The 26,140-nt window shown below is 46.4% G+C and overlaps 1 protein-coding gene and 1 non-coding gene across 3 annotated transcripts in view; one reads left to right on the forward strand and one right to left on the reverse strand.

The window, feature by feature from the left end:
* Positions 1-1,953: 1,953 nt before the first annotated feature.
* Positions 1,954-2,096, reverse strand: LOC118995632 (U4 spliceosomal RNA). The gene has a single exon (XR_005068327.1). It is a non-coding gene; the product is annotated as a U4 spliceosomal RNA (small nuclear RNA).
* A 4,377-nt stretch (positions 2,097-6,473) lies between these two features.
* ANKRD50 (ankyrin repeat domain 50) overlaps positions 6,474-26,140 on the forward strand; it is a 32,366-nt gene continuing 12,699 nt past the window's right edge. Inside the window, exons 1-3 of one of the 2 annotated variants that reach the window (XM_037058573.1) lie at positions 6,474-6,726; positions 8,145-9,099; positions 25,818-26,047. In XM_037058573.1, the coding sequence (XP_036914468.1) occupies positions 8,552-9,099; positions 25,818-26,047 (778 nt within the window). In that variant the 5' untranslated portion in view covers positions 6,474-6,726; positions 8,145-8,551. Of the gene's footprint in view, positions 6,727-6,777; positions 7,102-8,144; positions 9,100-25,817; positions 26,048-26,140 lie in introns of those variants that run through there. The other variant, XM_037058574.1, reaches the window with a different exon arrangement.

Genomic DNA, 26,140 nt, shown 5'->3' on the forward strand with positions numbered 1-26,140 from the left:
AAGGAGTCTAGTATCGAAACCAGTCCCAATGGCACCGCTATGATAGAACAGGCGTAGCCTATCGTGTCGGCACAGGAGGAGGCACAGCTAACGCTGCCGGAGGAATCCGGAGAGGTTTGACAAAGCAACTTCAGGCTGAAGTTCAGGTGGGAGTCTTTCTGGTGAACTGAAGACGTGAGACGAAGTATCCTACAGAGAATGCTTCCCAAGTCATGGAAATATCAAGAGCTCAAGTAATTTAGGGTGTCCAAAGTATACCTGGGAAAAAGCCAAGAGATGATTGGAACTGTGAGTTAGGTGCCCTGTCACAAAGAGCTATACAAAGACACTCATGCATACATTGGGGGGGGGGGGGCGATAAAAACATTAACAGAGAAGCATGATATCAGCGTTTGGTTTTCGGCAGATCGCTTTTGCAGAAATGTGGGAGATGGGATGTGTGACAATGTTGAGACTGAAGTAGGAAGACCAGGCGAGATGAGAAGCTGAACTACGTAGTAAGGATGAGAAGGGGAAATGCGGACATAAAAGGTAGTCAGGAGTAAAAACAGAGTTTGGTATGAAGTGGAAAGAAAAGGAAGACGTGTAGGGAGATTCCTAGGTTACTGTCTTGGGCAACCAAGTGGATCACGGAGCCAGACGGTAGGAGCCAGCCCAGGAGGAAGAGCAGGTTTATGTGTGATGGGAAGATACGTTCTCTTGAATTAAAATGAAAATGCCGTGTTCCAGCTATATTAAAGGAGGTGGGTTTTTTTAATCAAAGTAGTTATGTGGTTGTCTGTATTAGTCATGGTGCATCTATTTGTTTATTCAACATCCTCGCTGAGGAGTAACAAGCCGAGTCACAGCAATGGGTGGGGGTGGGCAGCACAATAAGCTGCATGCAGGCCCCTGCCCCTCCGGAGCTATAATTGTACCAGAGAGCTGTAGGAAGCGGTGACTTCGAGAATGCAGGTAACCCTTTCCCAGGAAAGGCGCATCCTCTCTGTAGCTTCCAGGTGTTCTCAGCCAGGCTCCCCGGTGGAGACTAGGGGGAGGGGGGTGCTCTGAGTCTCCTTTTAGGCCACAAGCTCTGTGTCCCTCGCTGTCCCGGCTGGCCGTGCTCCTGCTGAAAGTTACTACCAAGCACCTTGTGGCTTTGGGCGGATTTAAGTGGACAAAAGGCTCGGATTTTTTTTAAAAATAATTTCTTTTCTATTTTGGACTTTAGTTGAGGTGGCGGAAGGATGCGGCCAGTAAGCTTTTTGAGGCCACCCGCTTCAACTGGGACCTATGAGGCACACCTGGAGTTGCCTGTGACTGCAGGCTTCCTACTCTCCTCTCCCCAGGGTGGCTGTCGAGGGCGGCACAGCCAACCCACAGCTGTCAATGTGTGCCACACCTTCGGACGCAATCTTTTCATTTCAGCGTCTTTTGCCATCACAGCAGGGTGAGACTGTCCCAAACCATCCAGTCCCAGTTCCCTTTTGAGTTACAGTTCCTTCTCCAATTTCTTTCTCTCTTCTCACGTTTTATTATGCGTGGAAAGAAGGAAACAGGTCTCACTTTCCACACTTTGCTTAGGAACCTTCTCCACTCGCTATCCAAGTTCCTTTACAAGTCCTACAGCGGGAAACCATTTTCCTCAACTTCCCACAGAGACCGAGCGAGTCTCTCTTCCTCTGTTTTCCAGGGACATCTTTCTCACTTCCTGCTGGGCCCTTGCCAGCAGCGTTGGGAGTGTCCTTTGTACCAACAGTCTTTGCAAAGCAAAAGCAACTGTTTCTATCAAGCTCCTCAAAATTCTAACAGCCTCCCATCACTACCTGATTCCAGACCCTTCCACATTTGGGGGTATCTTATACACTAACTCCCTCGGTACCAAAATCTGTGTTAGTTTTCTACCTGCTACAAAATAAGAGATCACAAACACGGGAGTTTAAAACAATGCCCGGTCATTATTTCACAGTTTCTGCACATCAGGGGTACGGGCAGGTTCAAGTGGATTCAATGTATTCACGGCTGAAACCAATGTGTCTACTGACAGTGTTTTCAAGTAGCAATAATCACGTCTCGAATAAACCTCACTGGCTATGACATTGCCACAGCCCAAAGCTACTGACAGTGTTTTCATTTGGCACTCAAGGTCCTCTTCCAGGCTCATTCCTGTTACTGGCAGAGTTTAGTTCTCTGCAGTGACAGGACTAAGCTCCCCAACTGTTGTGGGCAGTTGGCCTAGGGTTGCACCGACCTCTTCATTGCCTCTCTCCATCCTGTGCTTATGGCCCACTCCCTCTTCAAAGTCAGCAACAGGCATCAAATCCTTCAAACTGGGCCCCAGACAGTGTGGCTGAGTTGGCTGGGCGTCGTCCATCCTGCAAACAGAGGGTCACTGGTTCCATTCCAGTCCCGGCCCATGCCGGGGTTGCAGGTTCTGTCCCCAGCCAGGGCCAAGACAGAAGGCAGCCAATCAGTGTTTGTCTCACACATTGGAGTTTCTTTCCCTCTCATTCTCCCTCCCTTCCCATCTCTCTTAAGAAAAAAACAAAAACAAAAAGGTTTTAAATGCATCAAACTGGGATTTTTCATGTCAATTTGGTGGGTGATTTGTGGACTTCGACTCTGCTAAAACCTCCCTACAGTGAACTTTTCAAGCATCATGTCGCCTTGATCTGAGAGCGTACCTGGCTTAGGGTCTGTTCCTCTCTCCAGCCTCTGGCTCTTACTATCAAATAGCAGGGCCTCATTTTCTCCGGTTTCAGGGAACCGGTGAGGCTTTCCTTTGTGCAACCTGTGTGCAGATCTGAAAGTCTTGCTTTTATCTAATCAGTGACAGATTGTGGGCCCAAGTGCCAGGCACCTACTTAGGTGACATTTTGGCATTCTTCAGGAAGCAAATAGTAAATGTTTGTACACAAATACAAGTAATAAAATAAAATGGTCTTCATTCATTTTCATTGGAATTTAGCCAAATTAAACTACCATGTATTATAATATTTGTTCACATCACAAAGATATATTAAATAAGAAATATATTTTGAGAAGTATTACAGGTGCCAGTTATTGTGTGAAAGTACTTCTGAAAAATGTTCATGTTGATGTACAGTTCAATAAACACTAGTTAATTTACTAGTTAGTTTATTAGTAACTACCCATAATAAGCAAAAACTCTTCTTCACTTTCTTCTTTGAAGAAAAAGTTCTTTTTCCACCAATGACTAAAGAAGACAAGAAGTTTTTTAACCTCCTTAAACTAAAAGAATTTAACCAAAGATAGAGTGACATGTTGATTAAAACCAGAACTTCTTTTTATAAAACTAGAAAAGAGAATATTGTCTTCTTATGAATTAATTTATAAACTAATATTTCATTCAAAGTCAAACAAATCATTGATCTCTGTTTAACTATGATACTCAAATTTTCTGAGCCTTAACTCTTTAAAATCCTGTTATGTTGAATAAAAATGTAAATGTTGATAAATACAGCGCCTAATGCTGAGAAAAGTGTCAGTGTAGATGGATATATTATATATATTTATACCTATCTGGACTGTATTTCTATTTATTCATGTTAAGTGGCTCATTGAATTTCAGGGAAGCTGTGTAAATCAGGGTCCCTTAATCTGGAGTCCTGTCACATAGGAGGGCGTTATTCCTTTATAATAACACAAACTTTGTATGAGCTTGCTTTTCTTTTTCTTTCTGGTGGAGAGTTTAAATTATGTGTCAAATTCTCAAAGGTTTCAATTTGTGGTACTTGAAGGACAGGACCGTAATACCTTGCACCTCATTCCCTCCGATGCCGATGGGGGAGTATATTTCACCCCCTGAGTCTGGCTGGTCCTGGTGCACTGGCCTCAGTGACACAGGGTGAGTTCCAGAGTAAGGCCTCCAGGGGCTATTTGGTTCTCATGGAGCTCCGAGCCCACTTGCTGGGAAGAAGCCTTGGGAGAAGGCACGTACACCTCAGTCTTTGCCACCAGCCCAGCTGGTGACCCAGACAGGGAGTGAAGCCAGCTGAACTTGAGTGCACGAGCTGTGGGGAGACCACCCAGAACCACCCGGACAATCCACACAATTGGGAGGAATAAGAAACAAGGGTTGTGTTAAGCCACCAAGCTGTAAGTTATGGTGTATAATATATAGCAACAGATAACTGGCACACCCAAAGTCTAATACCCCAAAAAGCTGATTTAGAGGTGGAAAACGAATGTAACTTTCAAATGTGTGCTCTTTACTACAGAGCCTTTTTGGCAAATGTACTACAAAAGACTATTGTCAACATTTTAATGATATTTTTCTTCTACTACTAAGTCAAAAGGTGGTAATACTAATTTTCAAAAAAATTGTATTATTTTACAATATTTTTGTGATTTCTGAATTTTTATTGTATGAAAATTATATATAAATTTTTGTTATATTTGAAAAAGCCAAAATATACAGTTTCATGCATATAGGCCCAGACCCATACGAGGCTTGCGTTTGCTACACTCTACCCATGTCCGAAAGGCAGCAGGGAATGCCTCAGGACACGTGCCACCTGGGCATTTTGTTGCCTAGGAGAGACAAGCCCTAATGTATCAAACATTGGGAGCGAGCTTTGTTACATGTGCTCAAACACCCTGGGGGAAACTATGCCCACTAACCGGATACACTCTAGCCTGGGCAGTGCACCAGTCCATTGAAATGGTTGCCTGCAGGTGGGCAGTGCAAGGCTTCTCAGCTGTGGTGACTCTGCCCCAAACCTAACTTCCTAATGTCCCAACTGTGATTCCACCTTATAGGTAAGGAACTAGGGAAAGCCAAAGCCATAGAAATAAAATGTGAAATAAACTTTTAAGCAAAACAAACAAAAAAAAGCTCTAAATGAGTCTGAAGATCAATTACAACTATCAATTATTAGCGATCACTGCAGTTAACAGGATTCCACAATGGTTAGTTGCCATAAAAAAAATACACCCACTAAACCAAAAGTTTCTGTAAACTCTCTCTACTGGGCAGAACTTATTTTGATTATCATATGAGCAAATTGTTTAATGGAAATAATAATACAATGGATATATTTCTTGTTTAATATTTTTCTCTAAACATAGTTTTACAACCAAGAACCTGAGGGAGTCAGTAACCATGAAGCTGCGTGCAAGCTAGGTTTATAAACAATCCACTTGGTAATTAAAATTGCTTAAGCAATTTTGTAGATTTTACAAATTTGTAGATTTTTAAAAATCAATTTCCTTGCTCTAATTCCAGATAATTTATACTCTTCCATCTTTTTTTTTCTTCCTTTGAAAAAGGACCTCAGAATTCACAGTAAATGAATTAAAGTTAAATACTAGGATCAACCAGCCTCAAATGCCACGGGCAGGATGGGAATAAAGAGAAGGGGGAAAGCGCTGCACCCTCCACTTCATTATCTGTTTTTCTAGTTGAGTGTGATACCTATATTTTGAAATTCCTGAAACCAGATGGAAATTGGCTTAGTACTTGGGAAATAAACATAAATTTCAAAATAAACACACTCAAACCAATGGGAGATGGACAACTCACGGTTTTAGCATAAATAATCAAATAATAAAGATAGTGCATATGCTACTCTCTCAGTTGACAGGAAGTACTTTATTTTCCCAGCAGAAATCTGAAATCTGAATGATCCAGGTCTACGCAAGTACGAACAACTGGCCTCCCTAATTCAACAGTTCCTGCCTGTGGCCAGGCCCTCAAGGGCAGTCTGACTCCACATTCTGACCACCACCATGGACTTTCTCCCCTATAGTGGCCCCTGGAAATCATCAAACTATCCCTAAGGGCAGGAGCCCGAGACACAAAGACTGCTTTCAACCTCCATGGGGGAGGCCGGGTCCTTTCCATTGGCGATAGGAACGCAGCCCTATACCCCTATTTTTATTTTTGCAACATTCTTCCCAGTCTTTTCCTTCCTGCTCTTAGACTCATCCTGAGAAAGGGGGGAAAAATCACAGGAATTTAATGGATCGAAAGGGAACCCGCAAGACTAAGGACAAGGATGGGTCTGAAGTGGCTCTTTGGGGCTAGGGGGCTAAGGGATAGGAAGGGGCCAACTCTCCCAGCCCAGCTGCTCCTCCTACGAGCGGATATGGCCCCCAAAGCCAGAGAGTCCCTCGGGCCTGGAAGACAAAGGAAAGCTCAGGGCCGAGCGGTGACGGGGTGGGTGGGAGCAGCGACTCGCGTGAGCACGGGGACGTGAGAACGCAGCCCCCGCCCCCTTCCCCACCGACCGCCCCGAGAAGGCGGAGCTCCAAGGCCGCTCCAAGAAAGGTCTCCCCGCGGCGCGAGCAGCGGGTCCCAGGCAGCCGCACACGCCCCGGCACGGGCGGCTACGGGCCTCTACGGGCCCGCACGTTGGGAGCGGGGCGGGGCGGGGGCGGGGCTTGTGGCGAAGAAAGGCTGCGGGTCGGGAGGGGGCGGGGCCTGAGCCTCGGGCGGGGCGGAGCTGGCCGGTCTGGGGCTGCTTGAGACAGTCATTGCCCTGGCGGCGGCGGCGGCAGCGGCGGCAGTTGGTCGGTGGGGGCTGGGGGAAGCGCGACCCTGGCTGCCGGCGCAGTTGGAACGGGTAGTTCCCGGGGTCAAGCGGCGGATCAGGAGCTGGGAGCCCCCCGGGCAGGGCGGACCAGGCAGCTGCTGCTGGAACCCCGGGAGCGCTGGCGACCGCGGCGTCTCAGCGGAGCAAGTGTCGGAGGCTGAGCGCGGCGGCCGCGGCTGCTGCGGCCGAGGTAACCGAGGGGCGGCCGCGGTGGGAGCTCGGAACTACCGCCGGGGCGCGGACCTGACCCACCCGTGCACTTTCTAGGCTAGGACCCTGGTCGCCGCCAATCCCCTCGCTCCGCCGCGGGCCGGGAGGGGGCGGGAATCCGTGCGCAGGGTGCGGGCGCAGAGGCAGAGCCGGACCCGGATCCGGAGGCGACCCCTCAGCAGGGATTGGCAAGGACGTCGGGCACCCCTCCCCCTTCGAAAGACACACCCCAGTGTCGGGGCGGGGCGGGCTGTCCCAGCGTCTGCGAGGGAAGACCTCGGAGGGTGGCTGCACCTCCGTCCTCAGCCCATCCACGGTGGCCCCCCTGTGGCTCTTCGCGGCCGGTTAAACGAAGGTGGTTCTGTCGTTGGGGATCCCGGAATTCCTTTTGTCTGTCAGCTGAAACCAGCGGCCGGAACTGTAGGCAGACACCCCCAGCGCCGGGGCCGTTGGCTCCTGGCCCCTCCTGCCTCGGAGGGAATTCTCCCCGGCAGCCGTTCCTCCCGGCGCAGGAGGTTGCACTCCTCACCCCCATCCGAAACCTTCACCTCTAGCGCAGAGCAAGGAAGGATTCACGTTGTTCTGTGTTTGGATTTATCATTCGTGTGAGATCATCCCCCTCCTCCCCTCTTTTTTTTTAACCCGTTGCCATCCAGCCTCCGCCATGGCAGTCACCTCCTAGATGTTGCAAACTATCAACAAAGAAGTGTGGCTAGTCAAGTAAACAGAGTCCTTGACTGGCTGGACTGGGCGGGTTAACAGAGCTTCCTTAGCTGGCGCCCTTCTACCAAGCTAGTGGAAAGATCTCTTTGGCTAGGCTTAAGGATGTTACTGTGTGTGCACATCGCCTTTTTTCCCTCTTCAACAGTGAGGTTTGGAATATCTAGGGTAACTTGGTGGAAATGTAGATGTATGGGAATTACAACCATGGAAGAAGAAAAATACAGAAAGGAAAACGTGATCAGGATTTCAGGGTAATTGTTCAAATTTTTGAAAGTGCAAAAAATGACTTTTGAGATTAACTGGTAAGTTGTATCCTTTGATAAGTGAACTTTAAATGTATATTTTTGCACTAAGATATTTTATTTCAGTTACTGGTGGAGATTGTTGATTACCAGGATGTCTTATAAAGAGGAAACTGTGAAAAGGTTCATTAAGAATCTGTCTTGAAAAATGCATTTTATGAATGCTCTGCATGCAGAGGTGCTAACACTGGGCTGTCGTTGTTGCCACACAGTTGTCTCCCTGGCTGTGGTCCATATGCCTGAAAGTGGCAGGTCTGGTAGTGTTCGTGGTTGTCTTTCCCCCAAGAAATACAGAGCTACCTACTGACTGTACACAGGGGATCTCTCTGGAGACATTGACTATAATGGACACTTTCTCTGATCTGATTTTCAGATACAGAATTAACACTTGGAATCTGGAGAAGCATTTTGTATGAAGTGAAAGAGTGGGTTTTCTCTTTAGTTTTCCAGATGTATCGTCTCATCTGCGTACTTGAAAGACCCACAATCACGTAAACTCTGGTTGTTAGCCATGGAGCTGCGTGACCCATCAAGATAGAGAAAAACTGCTGCTGAGCTTGGGAACCAGCCGATTTTCTACCACTTCAACAATTAAACTGGTACATTCTCTGCTGATAGTCAAGAATAAAGAACCAGATAAAGTCATGGACATCCTATCAACAAATGGACCCTGTGGCTGTTGAATTTTACTTGTAACTGGCTCCTCTGTCCTTCCAAGTGAACTTCTTCGTGTGCAGGTTACGTCCTAGCGGATGCAAGGACCTGTGTTGATGTGTCCCGATGTTAGCAAAGGTTGAAGATACGAAGCCTGTTATGACTAATCCTTGGGAAGAGAAAGTCTGCAAAATGGCTCAGACGAGTTTACTGCAGGGGAAGCAGTTTTACTGTAGGGAGTGGGTTTTCCACAAGCTTCAGCACTGCCTCCAGGAGAAGACTAACGGCTGCAACAGTGCCGTCAGCACGCCGCCCCTCTCAGCGAATTCTGGGAGTAACACCGGCGGCGTTGTCTCTGGGAAAGGAGCTGCCTGGGGGGTGCTGTTGGTGGGAGGGCCTGGCAGCGGCAAGACTGCCCTGTGCACTGAGCTCCTGTGGCCAAGTTCACCTACAAGCTTGCAGAGAGGCTTGCATCGCCAGGCCCTGGCCTTTCATTTCTGCAAAGCCCAGGACTCGGACACACTGTGTGTTGGAGGGTTTGTTAGAGGCCTAGTCGCCCAGATCTGCCACAGTGGACTCCTCCCAGGATATGAGGACAAGCTGAGGGACCCTGCCGTCCAAAGCCTCTTGCAGCCAGGGGAATGTGAGAGGAACCCTGCTGAAGCATTTAAAAGGTAACAGTAAGAATGTCGTGGCATTCTAGTTTCTATGCAAAAGTGAAAATGGTTTTTAGATTTTTTTAGTTTTTTAAAATGTTGTGGGGTACTTGCACTACTGATGTAAATTTGGGGGATAACGTGTGGTTGTGAATAAACCAGTCTATTTGAATATTGAACAAACAAAATTTGAGCTCAGTTTGCACAGGTTATGGATTAAAAGTGTGTCTTTTATAATAGCATTTAAAGCACTGTGAGAAACAAATTATTTTCAAATTTATGCCAGTTATGCCACAGGTATTACCTGTGATTGGTACGGGATACCTGTTCTGTGGTAGAGAAGAACATTTAGCTGCCCGGAGTGTAGGCTACATTTTTAAGAAGGACAGATTTACTGGTCCTGAATTTGGAGGAACTCTCATCATAGAATCTGCTATTTCTGTTTGTAGAGTTACTCCTTTAAATAAGGAAAGTCTCTTTGAAAGAGACCACTGGCCATTGAGAATCTGAAAAAAGTTTGCTAATGTGCTTTGCTATTTATTCACCTTTCAAGTAAATGGATATTTCAGTGATATGTTGATGTGTGTGTATTTACAAAATAGTGAAAATTAGGCGTCATTTTAGTACTTTTACCAAGTGATACAGATTTTTTTCCTGATCTCAATTACGCATTTTTCCATAGTAAAAGGAGTGCTCTAAGAAGTGACATGAGTTTTTTTCAGAGTGATTCCAGAATCAAAATGTGTTCTTAAAAACTGAGTCCTTGAAAATAATTTTTTGTATGTTACCCCTCTGCTCATTGTAAAAGAAGGAAGCAAATTGTTTCGTAATTGCTGTTGCCTCGCTGCTGCTTTAGTCACTTAGTCATGCACTTTTGTCCCCCACAAGGTAAGTAGTTCTTAGCGTGGTTCCCCAAAGACACAGGGGCATCCGCAGTGAAGGCGACTGTGGGTGTATGTCTGTGTGAGGGTCTCTAGGAGTCATCTGAGCAGGATGTGAATCACCGGGAAAGTGATTTTGTTCTTTGGATGTCCTCAGATCTACTGGTATGAAATCTATGAATTTTGGTGGGATGTTGAAACTACCAGTAACAGTAGCACACAGTGTGTGAACCACTGTTCTAAGAGCTATGCTAATATTACATCATCAGATCTTCATAATAACCCTGTGACGCAGGTATTGTTGGCCCCATTTTATAGACGAGGAAACCGAATCACACGAGGTGAAGTAACTTGTCCAAGATTACAGGCTAGTAAATCTAGCTTGTCCTCAGGCTAGAGCTGAGGTTTGAAAGACACATGTATGTACACAGGTGTGTAATCACAGACCTTCTTTGGAGGACTTGAGCAGAAGAGGGGGGGCTTTGAAGTTTGTGGAGACCTGGGGTGTGTCAGAGCTGTGGCCCGAGTGTGGTTTTCAGATTACCTGTGAGGAGTGGCAGTCTGGAATGGTCGCTGTGACTAGTGGTAGAGAATTCAGACAGGTGCAAGGTTTATTAAAGTCAGCAAAAGGTAGTGTCTTTGAGAGATGTGATAATCCCGTAGACCTTCAAAATGTGTAAGTGCCAGCTGATAAAACACAGGGCAAATCTGTTATCTTTTGCTGTTAGCAAGAAAATCTGGGTTGAAACTATTACATCATTCTTAACTCAGTGAGGAAATCTGCTAGCTGATGCCCGCGCCACAGATTTGAGAGGCCAGGTGTGGTGGACAGTGTTGAACGTGCAGTCACTGTATGGAATCAGGTGTTGCCCCCAGCCCAAAACTTTACTTTCAAAGAGGCGTCAAGTCTCTGTACACAAACAAACACCTCGGTTTTGTGGACTTGATGCTTTTTCTGAAGGTACTGTTACTAGTTGAAGAGCTGAGTTTTCATTTCTTATAAATCATTTCATAAGCTATTTGTATTTATTGACACCTTAGAAAACCAGTTTCAAAAAGTATAACTAACTATGCACTTAATTTTACTGGAATTCATATTAAAATTCTACTACTTTTAAATATTCGACATCATGTCTGATAACTGTATTTTTGATATGCTCTCATCCTGAGCAGATCTTTCTCTACAGTAAGAGCCCTTACTTAGTCAGTCCCCTCTTTTTTGTTCCCGTGTGAATTTCAGTTATTAACTAATGAGCGAAATAAACAGCAGCTGGAGGCGTGTGTGAAGGTCACGCCGTTACCAGTTACCTGACGGACGCAGGGCGTCTGCCCCAGTGGGAAACTGCTGCTGCGTTTTGGTAGAGAGAACCCACTGCTGCTCCTTGGGCCACTGGGCGCTCTACCTGACCGCCCGCCGAAGCCTGGGTCACTTATTTTTTATCATTAAAGTAATTAATCATCAAGTAAATGAGGTAATCTTGGTATTGGAACTGCTGTTTCTGATAATTCATTAGATATTTACTTCCTCTGTGACTCTGAAGCTATGGTCTAACCACATCCAAGTGTACAGGTGAGAACTCAATTCAAAGTGAAAAAGAAACATTTTTTGCATAGTCTACGGCATTTTCGGACAGATAGTCAAGGTTTCATTGTAGGTCCTATTAGTGACCGTGACTGATTTGTTAAGTAGGTCCTTTTGAGAGTTTTAATTGGAATGTATTTTATTCAGCCAGAGTTGGAGGAGCTCAACAGGTGGGCAGTGGGCAGAAGATCATTGTTTTCCAGGAGTTAATATTTTGGGGGAGATGGAGATCAAAGTAGGTGATTATAATGATAAGATCAAGGCAGCTGAGTTAGGGAATTGGGGGTGCGGTGGTGGTTTGGGGTCCTGTGCCAGGTTTAGAAGCACAACTGAAGATGGGTATGTCATCCAGCCAGAAACTCCTTTCCGACCTACTGTCCCCACTGTCATGGTCCTTGAACCCAGAGGAGATGTAGATTGATGCCAATAAAAACCTTTGTTTCTGGAGCCGGTCGTCCCTAACTTCTCTGTTTGACAATCTGCAAGACCAGGTGTGAGTTTTCTATGCATGATGCCAGTTTTCCCATGTTGACTAAAAAGATTGTGTTCTGTGTGATGTTTATAGGAGTTCATTAAACAGCTTCAGGGTTACCACAAATGAAGTGTAAATGGGATAAAATGGAGAAGAATTAAGGACACATGGTTCTAAACTTTGAGAGTTAGCAGAAATGTGCACATGGTGAAGGCCACAGTGGCTCATTGGGGTTGGAAACTGGAAGTCTGGACTCTGACATTTGTTTTTGATGTCCAATGGGAACCCTTAAATAATGGAATCTCCTACTGATCTTCTTCTTGAACATTTATTGCTCCTCACATGTATCTCGATAGATTTTAGCTTCTTTTATAGTTATTTATGCACATGTCTTCTGTTTTCTTCTCCGCTAGGCATATGCTTCTTCATGACATTATTCATGAGTGATTAATTTTTTATATTCACAATTGTGCTTTGAACAGCACTTCTCATATAGGATAGTAATTGCTGAATGATTCTCAACTGAAAGACTGAATAATGCTACTTAACTCTCTAGAAGATGTTTGAATCCAATTGAAGGACAGCAGAAGCTCTTGCATATGAAAGGAAATAGAAATGTTAGATCACTTAGGTCAGTTTCAGATGCAGACCACACTGGTGCAGTGATTATTAGTTAATCAGCCCACTGTCTGCTCTTCAGCACGTATGTATATGGTGCAGGACCAGACAGTTATAAGTGGCCAGACGTCCGTCTTCTGTCTCAGCTGGCTCCACGTGTCTTTGGCAAACTCAGCAAAGGGACCAAGAGCAGAATGGGACCGGGACGTGTGCTTCCTTCTTACCCACAGTTGTGGGTAATTTCAAGGCAAACTGTTCCCTTTCCATTATCTGCCTTGTATAACTAATACTACGTAAGATAACTGTTACTGACTACTGTCCATTCCTAAATATTTTCAGATGAAAAGATTTTATAAATGTGTCTTTACTGGTCAGGTTTTGAATAAAATAAAATAATATTATTTTTATAATCAAACTTCTACATTGCCTTTAGTCTGAGATAGTTACTTTTCACTAAAATGTCTGTTGCTTCCAACTTTTAGCCATTAAAGGCTTTCCATTCATTCAGCCTCTCCTACTTTCACTTCCTGAAGTGAAAGGGAGTCTCTTCTTTCTACTCCAGATGGGCTCTCTCTGTTACACTTCGTGTCTGACTGCTGCTTCCTTTGGTGCCTGGTAGTACTTGTCTTTGCGGAACTGGCCTTAACCTTGAACGCCTTCAGCGCAGTGACAGCACCATGCGCGGGTCCGCGTGTACACTGCCTGATGTTAGCCGCATTCTTAGTGCGGCCTGGCTGCGCTTCCATTCACGTACTTCCCGATAACTCGGACTTTTTTTTTAGTCCGAGAGAGTAAAGTGGTGCCCCACAGGTTCAATATGTTTTCTACCCAGTTCAGGACATTGTACACACACACCCAAATTACTGGGTTTTTTGTTGGGGAAAAAAACTTGTGACAGTGTTTGATTCTCATTCCTTTGAGGCAGTACACCGGTTGCGCTGAGTCAGCTGCTATCTTTAGACAGACCGATGCTCCTGATTTGACCCAGCCCCTCCCCACCCCACACACACTCTGTTCTGTCCCGAGACCATTTCATTTGTTTCCTGGTCTGTCCAGGAAAAGTCCAGCCATCGTTAATATAAACGAGAATAGGTATAACCTGGCAGCCAAGGAGGGTGGACTGGAATGTGCATGTGTGAACAGTGATGACGTCACTGTACTAGTCCGTGGGGTGGTAGATGCTGTTGAGTGAGCACGTGTACTGTGTGGTTGTTACATTCAAAATGAGTGAGTAAATAGAGCAAAGAACCTGCAGCAGGTTTTGCGTTAAGCTTGAACGTTCTTCTGCGGAAACTATTCAGGTGATTCAAAAGGCTTTGGGGGACAATACAATGAGTGCAGCACAAGTAAAAGTGTAAATGCTTCAAAGAGGGTGGAGAATCTGTTGAAAGTGATCCACGTTCTGAAAGGCCTACAATAAGCAGAGCACCTGAGAATGTTGAACGTGTCCGGGCTGCAGTCAGCAAAGGTCAGCGATGGACAGTGTGAGAACCAGAAGCTGACCTGGGGATTCCCAAAACTGCTGTGTCTGAGATTTCTGATGCAGGACCTTGGCATGAAACATGTCGTGACAAAATATGTTCTGCAGCTTCTGCTGCCGGAGCAGAAGGCACATTGTGCTGCAGTTGCTGATGACTTGATCCAAACTGCTACCCATGAGCCAGATTTCCTCAAGAAGGTCATGACTAGAGATGTATCTCGGGTCTACGCCTAGGACCCAGAAGTGAAGGCCCAGTCGTCCCAGTAGAGGGGGCCTGGTTCTCCATGCCTGAAGACAATGCAGGAAGGTCAAGACCGTGTTAACTGTGGTTTTTGGCTGGGAAGACACTGCCCATCGTGAGTACGCCCCTCCAGGCCAAACAACGAGGAGTAAGTACTACCTTAATGTTCTTTATTGCTTGAAAGATGCAATGGGACAAAAATGGCCACACTGGTGACCAGCAGCTTCATCACGACAATGTGTCCGCTGATGCATCCTGTCTTGGGCAGAGTTTTTTGGCAAAACATCAAATCACCCAGGTGACCCAGCACCACTACAGCCCAGATATAGTATCCTGCAACTTCTGGCTTTTCCCCAAACTAAAATCACCTTTGAAAGGGAAGAGATTTCAGACCATCCAGGAGATTCAGGAAAAGACAAGGGGATGGCTGATGCCGATTCCAGCAAAGGATTTTGCAGTGTTTTGAGCTGTGGAAGAGATGCTGGGAGAGCTGTGTTGGGTCCCAAGTTGTTTACTTTGAAGGGAACTGAGGTGTCATTGTCCTGTGTGCAATGTTTCTTGTATCTTCTTCAATAAATGCGTGTCTTTTCCATCGCTGTGGCTGGATACTTTCTGGACAGACCTCTGTATCACCATGGCTCCCACAGGTAATTCAAACGTGAACATGTGCCGTGGCCTGGTAGCTCAGTTGGTTACAGCGTCATCTTGATACACCAAGGTTGCAGGTTTGATCCCAGCTCAGAGCACATTCATGAATCAGCCAATGATACATAAGCAGGGGGAACAAGTCCGCATCTCTGTCTCTCTTCTCCTTCTCTCTCACATCAATAAATGTTTTTTTAATTTTTTAAAATTAAAAATAACATGAACATGTTTCCTATTCCTCTGAAAAAAGCAAGCCTGTACTTTTATAGCAAGCCTGTACCTCCCCCTCAGTGTGCTTCGTATTATCTGGAGTTTGTGTGTGTGAGTGCTTCTTCCCTGTTACCTTTCTCCTTCCTCCCTTATTAAGGTCTCACTTCTCTCTCTACACAGTCACTGAAAGCTGATGAGGTGTGGCATCCTCTGAACTCACTGCTCAATGTGTCTTACCCTTAAGTGATACATTTCAGAACTATTTTTCATCATTTGCACTTTCAGAATGCCCTACCCAACTGTATTTCTTGGTAGCTGTTCCTCTAGATTGTGCCTGGGTATTTGTCTAACCAAGCTTACATAGCTCTTCTGTCAATACTTACTCGAAAACATTATGTTTATTTATATGGATACCATAGCAACCAAATTGGCATCAACAGCCTCTATCTTCACTCTGATCAATATATGTCTTTTTCCTCATGTACCTCCCAGTGCTCAAACCAGCATCTCTTGCAGCATTTCTGTCCACGGACTCACTCATTGCTCAGATAAGCGTTCAGTGCCTGCTCTGTGCCAGGTAGGTGTGCTGAGTGATGGGGCTAAAGGGGTTAGCCAGACAGTGCGCTGAACCAAGCGGGAGGGGAGTGCATCAGACAGATAATACAAAAATAAATGGAAAAGTGCAGCTTTGAGAAACTCTAAGAAGCAGGGACACTGGGCGCTCAAAAAGCTGTAATAGGAAGCTTGGTCATTACCTGGAAGTCTGAGAAAATAATTAAGTTGTTCCATAATTATTCCACTTTCTTAGACCCTTTCTACTTAAAGGTGTGATCTTAAGAACACCTGGGAGGTCATTAGAAATGCAGAATCTCAGATTTACTGGCTCTCAGTCTGCACCTGAGATCCCCGCGTGTATCCTGTGCCCGCTGAAGTTTGAGGGGCATTGTCCTAGGCTAGATTCTCTCCGTTTCCTGTTCTGAGATGTTTAATCTTTTTCTTGGAATGCTTCTTGAATTCTTTTACTCTAATCTAGCATTTTTAGTCATCTACTCCTAGTTGGCCTACTTAATTGTAGCCCCTCTTTATTCTCATTCGCTTTGGTCACAGTTGGCCAGTTAACTGGAGTAGAACGGTGCTTTCTTTAGGTCGTTCTTCTGAGCCTGCGATAATCTACGCAAGTTCAAGTTTCTCTCTGCCTGGCTTTAAAAGCTCTTGATAATTTGATTCTGCTCCAGCTAATGTATGTATCATGTTTCCAAACTTCATCTGAGCACATTAAGCTCATTTATTCTTTCAAGAAATATTTTTAAGCATATGAGAAAGTGTTAAAGTTGATAGGAGATGTGACTAATAAGAATATTCTTATTTCCTTACTGTTTAGTAAGAACTTCATATACATAATAAGGATTTAGCCTTTTATTTGTTGTATATATTGCAGATTTTTTATTTTTGGTTTTTAGCCCTTTGTTTTTAGCAATTTTGCTTTCTAAAAATTTTAATTAATTTGATTTCATGGAGTAAAATAAGTAAATACCTTGACGTGTGTTCTGATGGGTGGCCCATCTCTACCCTGTGACCACACCGTGTCTAACTGTGTCACACTGCACACCAGCTTCTCCTTCACCTTGTCCAGTCCCAGAGATCTTCCTGTCATTTTTCTCTACTATACATGTGTATAGCGAAATAAAGTTCATGTAATTGCTTAATAAAATAACACTAATTAAGAGAACTAATTATCTTACCTGTGCTTACCTTGAGAAGCAATTTGGATCCTTCCAGAGACCGCGGCCTTTTACAGCTCCGACTCATGATTTGAATACAAGAAACTGCAGTGCGTGGACCCACGCGCTTTTGCTCCTCCCTCCTCGAGTTGTTGCTCTTCGCCTTTTGGCGTTTGGGGTCCTTCGGCTGGCGGGTGTCGGGTGTGGCACTGCTCCGCCTCTGCTTTTGGCTCAGCCGGAAGCTTTTCTTGGACCAGCCGGATGTTAGCAGATGAGGTCTAAACGGAGGCGGGCCTGGCCTCCTGGTGTGGCCATCCCTTCGAGGAGGACGTGCTCTGGCTGGCTTGCCGGCTGTAGGAGGAGGGGCCGGAACCGAGCGGACCAGTCCTAGCCCGCCTCCTTGTCCACGCCTGGAGTGGATCAGCAAACAGACACATGAGAAGCAGCAGTGATTGTTATTTTAAGCTAAGCCACTGGGTTGGGGGTGGTTTGTGATATACCAATAATGTGAAGATGGTTAACAATACAAAAGCTAAGGATATGATGTTTTAATAGGAACTCATTAATTTCCATCACAAAAGTCTAGGTGCCTCACTGATCCCTCGATTTCATCCCCCCCCTCACCCATCAGCTCTTTTTGCTCTGACCCAAGATAAAACTGACGCCTCCACTTTCCTCCAGCCTTTGGCTGCTACTTGCATGGTCTCCACCCAGACTCCTGCGGTGGCCTCTGGACCGGCGTGTTGCTGTTGTCCTCCTCCAAGAGCTGGTAGAGTACCAGACCCTGTTACCCTGTTACTCCCCCTGCTCTGCCCCTGCTCAGGGTCTCCACACTTCCCTTACTGGATCCTGAAATGGGTCAGGTTCTGGCCAGCCACTCACTCCGGTATCACTTAGGTGTGCGTACCAGCTTTACTGTCACCTCCTCAGAGGGCTGCTTCTGCCCACTGAGTCTTTAGAAGGCGTCCCAGCTGGTCACTTTCTTAAATCATAGCACCACACTTTTTCTGTTCCTTAATTTTCACTGTCTTTCAGGATCTGGAATTATTTTCTGTATTTGTTTGATTTGACTTCCTGCTCGCCTACTGGAATGAGCAGGGGACTTCCCTGTCTTGTGTATCTCTGGAGTTTAGAATCCAGTGGAGAGCAGATAACTATTTCTTGAGTTAATGAACTATATTTTAACTTAAAAATGTTATGATTTGTCACGTTGATAATTGGCATTTTATCATTTAAAATTCACATTCACTTAGAAAGGAGAAAAAACTTTTGTAGCTTAAGTCTCAGTGAAATTGCTTCTTTACAGAGAGAAGCAGCTTGCAAACCCATGGGCTTCACAGGAATCAAAAGGGAAACTCTGACAGCACCAAAAGGGGAGACCTGGTCGTAGGAGCTGTTCCTTCCCCCAGCGCGCTTCAGTTATACAGGAGAGTAAAAAGCGCGCATGTACCCATTTTGCCACGTTTGCTTTCAGGCTGGATTTTCTATTTTGTTTTAAGGAAAAGTAATCTATGCTGGAAGCCTACTGGGTCTCTCTTCCTAAGTCTGATCTCCTCACACCCCATGGGAGACCCTCTGGCGAAGTCCTGTCTGTGTGGTTTGCAAGTCCGCGCGGTTCGCCCGCCTGGGCAGACGTGTGATTCTCACACCCTCTGTGACCCGCTCCAGCTGTGCATGCTGGTGAGTCTGTACAGCCCTTCTCCAGCCGCTTTGCTCTCGGTCCCATTCAGCCGCAAAGACCTTTTGTTGATGTGGGTTATATCTATGGGTGTTGGCTTATGTGAAATTTTAGCAGGTAAATTTAAAAATACGTATTAATAAACTTAACAATAATACGTATTATTATATATTAACATAAAACTTTAATCAAAGAATAAATATGTTGTCCAAGACCCCCCCCCCCAAAAAAAATGGAGCGGCATTATTTTACTTTTTTTTCTGGCAAATCTTTCTGTTAGGCTTAATAAAGGACAGCTGGATTCTCAACCTGTTCTGCACGCGGCCTCTGGGGAACTCCACTGTATTCGTGAGAGAGAAGGAGGGTGAAAAGCAAGTACCACCTGGCTTTTTAATGGCCCTGCAGGGGTGCGGAGGGGGCACCCCCATGCGCTCTGCACAGCGCACTCTGCACAGCGCCCTCTGCACAGCGCGGTCCGCAGGAGGGGGCGTGGCGGGCGCTGTTCCCGAGTTTCCCTGCGCTGTTCCCCGCGGGTCTGCACGGCTCCCGTCGACCACTGGAGAGAGTGTAATAATCCGCCCTTTGCGCTGTGCTCCCTTCGCTGCTGCCGTGTAGACACCGTTCACGACGTCAGCTGCCCGACCTGGCAGCCGCGCTGCTGAGAGCATGCTTGGGCGCCCCCAGGGTTTCGCTCCAGGAGCCGTGAAAACCGATTCCAAGTTCCCACTCACGGATGCGACGTGGGTGGCAGGGTGGACATCCGTCTTCAACTCCGCGCGGCGCCAGCCACCCCCCCCAACCGCGGCGCCTTGTCTTGTTGCAGCCTTTTGCCTCGGGTGTTCGTGACCTGCTTGGGTCCCCCGCGCATGCTCTCTTGTCAGGGTGCTTGTTTTGTGAGGTCAATGTGAAATGGCATCTTATTATTTTAAATGTCTTTGATCCTGTGGCATGCCATTTTGTGGAAATTTTTGAAGTGTAAAAATGAACACAGTCAAATGTATCCGTCCTTTTCTGTATGATATCCTTTATGGGTGGCCTTTTGGGTCTTAGTATTTTAAAACGTGTCTTCTGCCTGATCCAGCAACATGTGTTGAGTGGCAGGCTCACCTTCCACTGTTAATCTGTAACGCCAACACAGGAAGACACACACACACACACGTATGTATGTATTTCTGAGTTGTGTATTCTACTTTGGTTCATCCGTCCATTCACTGATTTACCAAATAAACACTGGGTACCAGGAATGTACCAGATGCCATTCTTAATAGTGGGGTATGTTAGGAAATAAAAATGGCAAATATCCGTGTGTGTTCAAATTTGAGGGCTGATGTGGGCGGTTGGTAGAAAAAGGGGAAATCAGGAAGACAGTGTGCAGCCCATCACTTGCCAGGCAGTGAGTGTGCAAATGCACCCAGTACAGAGGATGGGAGTGAGCTGCTAGGTGGCTGGGGACCGGGGCTGCCATCTGTACAGTGGAGGTTGGGGTCTTCGCAGGGCATTTCCAACAACTGCATTCCAGCCCTGATTGGGGGGCTGGATTAGCACTGTCCCAGGAAGCCAGGGGAGCCTGGTGGCTGGAACGGTGGGCCCCGGGGGGCGCACAGCAGGAGACAGAGGAGAAGTAGTGTGGGGCCATGCAGTGCGTAGACTTGGCAGCTGTGGTCAGGACACTCGTCTTCATTTTTACTTTGAGAAGAGTGGAAGCCATTAGGTCTTTGAAACACAAGTGACATCATTCGGCCTGAGCGTGTACCGTGTGGAGGCCCATGGTGCTGAGGGTAGAAGCCAGGAGGTCAGGAGCTGGTGGTGCAGCAGTGAGGGGAGAGGCTTGTGCTTGAACTTGGGTGAGGAGGTGCAGGCAGCGAGAAGTGTTGTAGCTATATTTCCCCCGTTTTTCTGTCCAGTAACTTTTGACCACGTGTCAGATGGTGTCACCGATTGTGGCGTTCCAGATGCGGTCTGGTCTTTCACCAGACAAGGTCCCCCCCTCCCTGCCCCCCGGTTGGGGCGGGCCGGGCTCAGCTGGGCCAGTGGCTCCTTTGCAGTCGGGCTGAGACCACTGGCTTATCACCCGTGTTTTGGTGGGTTCTTCCAAGCTTCTGACTGAGAGTTCTGAAGACTGTTGATGATTCGTTTCTTCCGCCACAGACAGTTATATTTAACTCTTTATTCCCGGTCCTTGATAGCTTCACATTCTAACAGATCTTCTTGAGGGAGGTGGGCTTTGTGTTTAAGGCAAGCACTCTCCCATTGGCAGAATTTTGTCTCTAACACGTAGACTGTGGGAGACTCCATGCTGGCCGGTCTCCCTTGGCCTAGTTCCCCAGCTGCTGCCACCCACTCCATTTTGCCTGCCAGTGGGAGTCCCAGTGAGGAAGATTTTCCTAGTTCTTTGCTGTTTTATTTGCTTGTTAAATAATTTTTGAATGAATTTCATTTTTGCCTGTGCCACACAAATACGCTTCCTTCCAATCCTTTGGCAGTTTTATGAATCACTGTCGAATCACGGTCGGACGTGAGCACATTCTGACAGCGGGTTTGCTGCCTGGCTCCGGGCGCGAGGAGCCTGCAGTATTGTCTCACTCTCCCCTTCGGTCCCCTCCCACCACCATTCCAACCCCTTCTCCGCTCCCCCTCCTTGTGGTCTCAGTGAGGGCTGATGGTGAAGGTGTGAGGCCCCACTCCAAGGGGGTCGTGGCGATTTTGTAAATTTGGTCCCTAAGCTATGATCTGTCCAGCACGGCCCTTTCTCCACTGGGGCTGGCTTGGGGTCCACCCCGCTGCTCCCCACAGGCCCTGATCCTCTGGGAGCCAGGGCTGCTTTTTCTCTGCTCCGTTCACTAGGTGACGGCCAGCGCTCCAGCCCCTCCGGGCCCTCCTCTCACACCCAGAGTGTGAGTTCTGCCGTTCGAGGGCTGGGGCTGGCCCCTTCTCTTCCACAGGCGGGTCCCCAGGCTGCTCCTGCTGTGTGCTTTCTCGGCAAACGAGAGTTTAGATTCATTTTTAGCATTCTGCTACTTTCCTGTTTCTTATACTTTGAAATGTTTATTCTATTTTTGACTGGTTATATTTTTCTTTTTGTTTTCTTATTCCATATTTCCCAGCTGTATTTTAACAAGAGGAAATAGTTCATAAAGGCATGAAGTCACTACAACATGTTGGTCAAAAGTTCAGAGAGAAATTTTACCCTGCATATTGGCCAAACTTCTAACCTGTTTTTAATTATGTTTTACTTACTAAATTTTAAAAAATGAACAAATACATATTATTCAATTTTGAACTGATTGGAGATAGTAATTACACTTGCATTTTTTTACCCTCTGTACTGTGTGCCTTAATTTAGTGGATGGATAATTTTGTTCCTAAGAAAGGAAAGTAGGGAAACAACCTATGTCCATGGCAGGTGGATGGATAAAGAAATCGTGGTATATATAGAAATGGAATACTATTCAGCCATAAAAAGAAGGTAATCCAGTCCTGGCTGGTGTGGCTCAGTGGACTGAGTGCCAACCTGCAAACCAAAGGGTTGCTGGTTCAATTCCTAGTCAGGGCACATGCCTGGGTTGCAGGCCAGGTTCCCAGTAGGGGGCGTGTGAGAGGCAACCACACAGTGATGCTTCTCTCCCTTCCTTTCTCCCTCCCTTCCCCTCTGTTTAAAAAGAAATAAAATCTTTTAAAAGGGGGGGGTGGGCGGTAACCTGGCCATTTGTGACGTGTGTGAGCTTAGAGAGTATTTAGACAAGTGAAGTAAGTGATACAGAGAAAGAAAAATACCATTATTATCTCACTTAGATGTGGAATCCAAGACAAACTCACATAGCAGTTAGATTGTGGTTGTTTTGTTGTTAAATTTCACCAGATAGTAGTGAGATTTCAGGCTCCAGAATTTCAACATGGGTAATCTGGTAATATTACATACAATTTAATTCTCAAAGTTCCTTAAATATCCAGGGAGGCGATAGTGAAGAGAAAAACAGATACTTACACTGAAAAGCATTAACTTTTTGGTCAGAACTTTTCTGGTCAACGAGCACTCGCACTTCTGCTGTGTCTGGCATGGTGCAGTGGGGGGAGGGAGGAAAGCGGAACACCCGTGGGAGCAGTCCTCACGTCCTGAGAAGGTGGGGTGGTGTGCCGGAGAGAACCAGCTACAGGTCCCAGCAGAGCGGAGTCAGGAGCCGTCAGTGACCCTTGGCGGTAATCATGCAATCACTATAGCAAAACTATTAGGTACACCTACCATCTACTAATTTTCTGGGATTTTGGTATTGAGACAAGTGACTTTTTTTTAATCCTCACCTGAGGATATGTTTATTGATTTTAGAGGAGGGGAGAGGGAGAAAGAGGGAGGGGTAGGGGGAAGGGAAAGGGGGAGAAAGAGAATCCTGTATGCACCCTAACCCAGGATCAAACCCACCATCTAGCTATGTGTCCTGACCGGGAATCAAACCCTCATCCTTTTGGGTACACAGGACAATGCTCCAACTAACCGAGCCACCGGCCAGGGCAAGGCAAGTGAGTTTTAGAATTTTACCAAACAAACACGAATGTTTAATACTCTCAGGAAAGTCAAATTTGAAGAGTAGAAGATTCAGTTAGAAGATCTTAAAATACATACCCTATTTTTCGGACCATAAGACACACCTAGGGTTTAGAGGAAAATAGGAAAAAAATTTTTGAAGCAAAAAAAGTAAAATATTTAGTAACATAAATAACATAATATTTCACCAATGTAAATGTAAAGGTACATTCAGACTATAAGATGCACCCCCATTTTCCTCCCAAATTTAGGGGGTGCATCTTATAGTCCGAAAATGTGCTACTTTTGTTTTTTTTCCATGAAAACATTTTCAGGTAATTAAATGCTAAAAAGTTAGCCACTTGCTAATTTAGTTAGGTTGTTCTAAGAACTTTCTTGTTTAAATTGGACCTCAGGGTTTCACATAACTTTCTGATATTTTCAGAAGCAGTTTAGCATAAAAAAGAAGAGGAACTTGGAAACACCAAACTCTGTCCCCACCTCTGCCACTTAGGGCTCGTTTCACTGTCAGGCTGCTGTCCTTTGTTTGGTTCCTTCATCCGCCGCAGGGAGATGCTGAGCGTCTGCGGTGCAGGGCTGTTGTGAGGAACAGGCAGGGGAGTCAGTCCACAGGGACTCCTCAGCCTCGGGCCTCATCCTTGTAAGCCCTCAGGGAACGTGAGGGTGACTGTGTATTTCCCACTTTTATATTTTAAATATTTGGTTTCCAAAGGAAAATAAGGTAATACACATTGTATACATATTTGACACAGAATACAGAGGCACTGCATCCTGCTCACTAATCCCCTAGCACCAGAGAGCCAAGCTGCTCTAACATAACTGAGGCAGTTCGGTCATTTTCAGATCAGTATCTCGGTGTCCGATTTGGAGTGTTCAGTACTTGAGAATTTTGGTTTGCGACCAACTTCTAGAAACGGAGCAGCTTGAACGAATATAGCGCCGCCCAGTAGATGGGATCAGTGGTTTTGACTGCCGGTGTATTGCAGGTAATGAATGAAGTTCCTGTACACCTTCCCCTTCGGGCTGTTGTGTTGCCGGAAGTCTCACCTCGCTTAGGTCGTTGCCTCGAAAGGGTCGCTGGGCCCTGGGGTAGGTGTGCGTTCAACTTTTTAAGGAACCGCCAAACTTCCCAACTGGCTGTTTGGGCGTGGCTGTGTCACTGTGCCACGTCAGTGACAGCCCTTGGTGTTTTCAGGGCTTTCGTTTATTTCAGCAGTTCTGTGAGGTGTCTGGTGCTGTCTCCCTGTGGTTTTCATTTGCATTTCCCTAATGAGTTAATTACTAGAGAAGGGAAGCGATACCAGGCAGAGGAAACTAAATGAAAAGGCCCTTGTATAATTGTGTCTAATTAGAGTCATTGAAAGAAGGCCGCTGTGGCTGGAGGGACATTTTGAGAAGGTTGTCTGGCTGCAGTGGGCACTCCGGGGCTGGGGAGCGAGGGGAGGCATGTGCCTCTTACTGGGGCCCAGGTGACAGAGGTGATGGTAGTTTGGACTCAGGCAGCGAAGTACACCCAGCGGGTGGCAGGAATGTTGAAGACATGCAACTCCCGACTGTTTGGTCGGGGTGCTGACCTCTTCCCTCAGACTGTCAGATAGAAAATGACAGCAGCCAGCACAACAGCAGCTGTCCAGTGTGAGCGAGTCAAAATTACACCCATTACTTTGTCACCTTGGCAAAAAAAGGCTTTTTGGTGTGCTGCAGAATTGTGGTCATTGGTGCACATGTGCCGCGAGATGAAAGAGATCTGAAGTCGCGGGCCTGGGGTGATCATGTCGCAGGTGGGATGGGTCTGAGGGACTTTTATGAAGAAGTGTTGACCGGACACGCTGCTGGAGCGGCTCTGGGAGCCGTGGGACTGAGTGTGAAGAGCAGGGTGGTGGCCGGGTTGCCCGGACATGGTCCCAACCAGTGGGTGGCGTCCTCCTCAGTGCCATCGTTCTATTTCAGCGCCTTGCTCCGCAGGTGGCACGTGAGGAGTAAGTGTTGAAAATGCATGAGCACCACTTGAGTTATGGAAATGTTGTGTTCAGCTGCAATATAAATTATATGAATAGGAAAGAGACTCAGTGGGATGATACCCAGTAATTTATTCTCCGCACCGGAATGTGAAAATACATCTAATGGGACCTAGCCTGCAGCTTCGCTTTGCAGAGTCTGTCCAAATAAAATCTGTGTGACAAGCCGCATACAGTGCAGTCGTTTGGTAAGAGAGACCGTGATAAAACGCTTCTGACTTCTCTAGAATCTTTGCTATTTTCCTTATTATTAAAGTGGTCCCCAAATTTGCTCCCCACCTTTGCAACACATTCTGGCTTTGCTATAAACAGTCAAGCTCTGGGTCAATTCAGAAGGTTAGAGAAAATTGAAGTACTATTTCCTCACATTTCCACTGCTCTTCCTTACGCGTGCTGAATTACTGAACACACACACACACTCACACGCTTGATTGTGGAAAATGTTATTGGCAGCACGCACTGTTTCAGATAAAAGTAAAGTGGGGGCTTTCTCCTTAAAGTAAGGAATCGGAATCTATACAGTGCTGTTATGCTAAAACCCGAATTCGCCTTTAAAGCATGTTCATAACAGGTAAGACTCCTGTTTGAGTAATAAAGGTCTGCATCAGAGCCCACGCCACTCACACTGCTTGTGCGGATGTGCCTTCCAGGTGTGTCCTGCTCCCTCTGCTAGGGATGAAGCCGCCCCAGCAAAGCCTCTATCTGCTCGTGGACTCTGTTGACGAAGGCTGTAAAGTCACCGAAGGGGAGCAGACGTCCGCCAGCCTGTCTGGGACCGTGGCGGAGCTCTTAGCTGGTCACCACGAGTTCTTCCCGCCGTGGCTGTTGCTTCTCTGCTCCGCCCGAAAGCAGAGTAAGGCTGTTACTAAAATGTTTACCGGTAAGCACGACCCCTTATTGCCATCCTCGAGTGGCGCTCGTCGCTGAACTGGTCTGCGTGGTTCTTTCTTAGAGGGGAGTGTGCGGTGGAAAA

The sequence above is a fragment of the Sturnira hondurensis genome, unplaced genomic scaffold, assembly GCF_014824575.4.
Source record: "Sturnira hondurensis isolate 20B ecotype Veracruz unplaced genomic scaffold, ASM1482457v3 Scaffold0010128, whole genome shotgun sequence".
NCBI classification, from domain to species: domain Eukaryota; kingdom Metazoa; phylum Chordata; class Mammalia; order Chiroptera; family Phyllostomidae; genus Sturnira; species Sturnira hondurensis.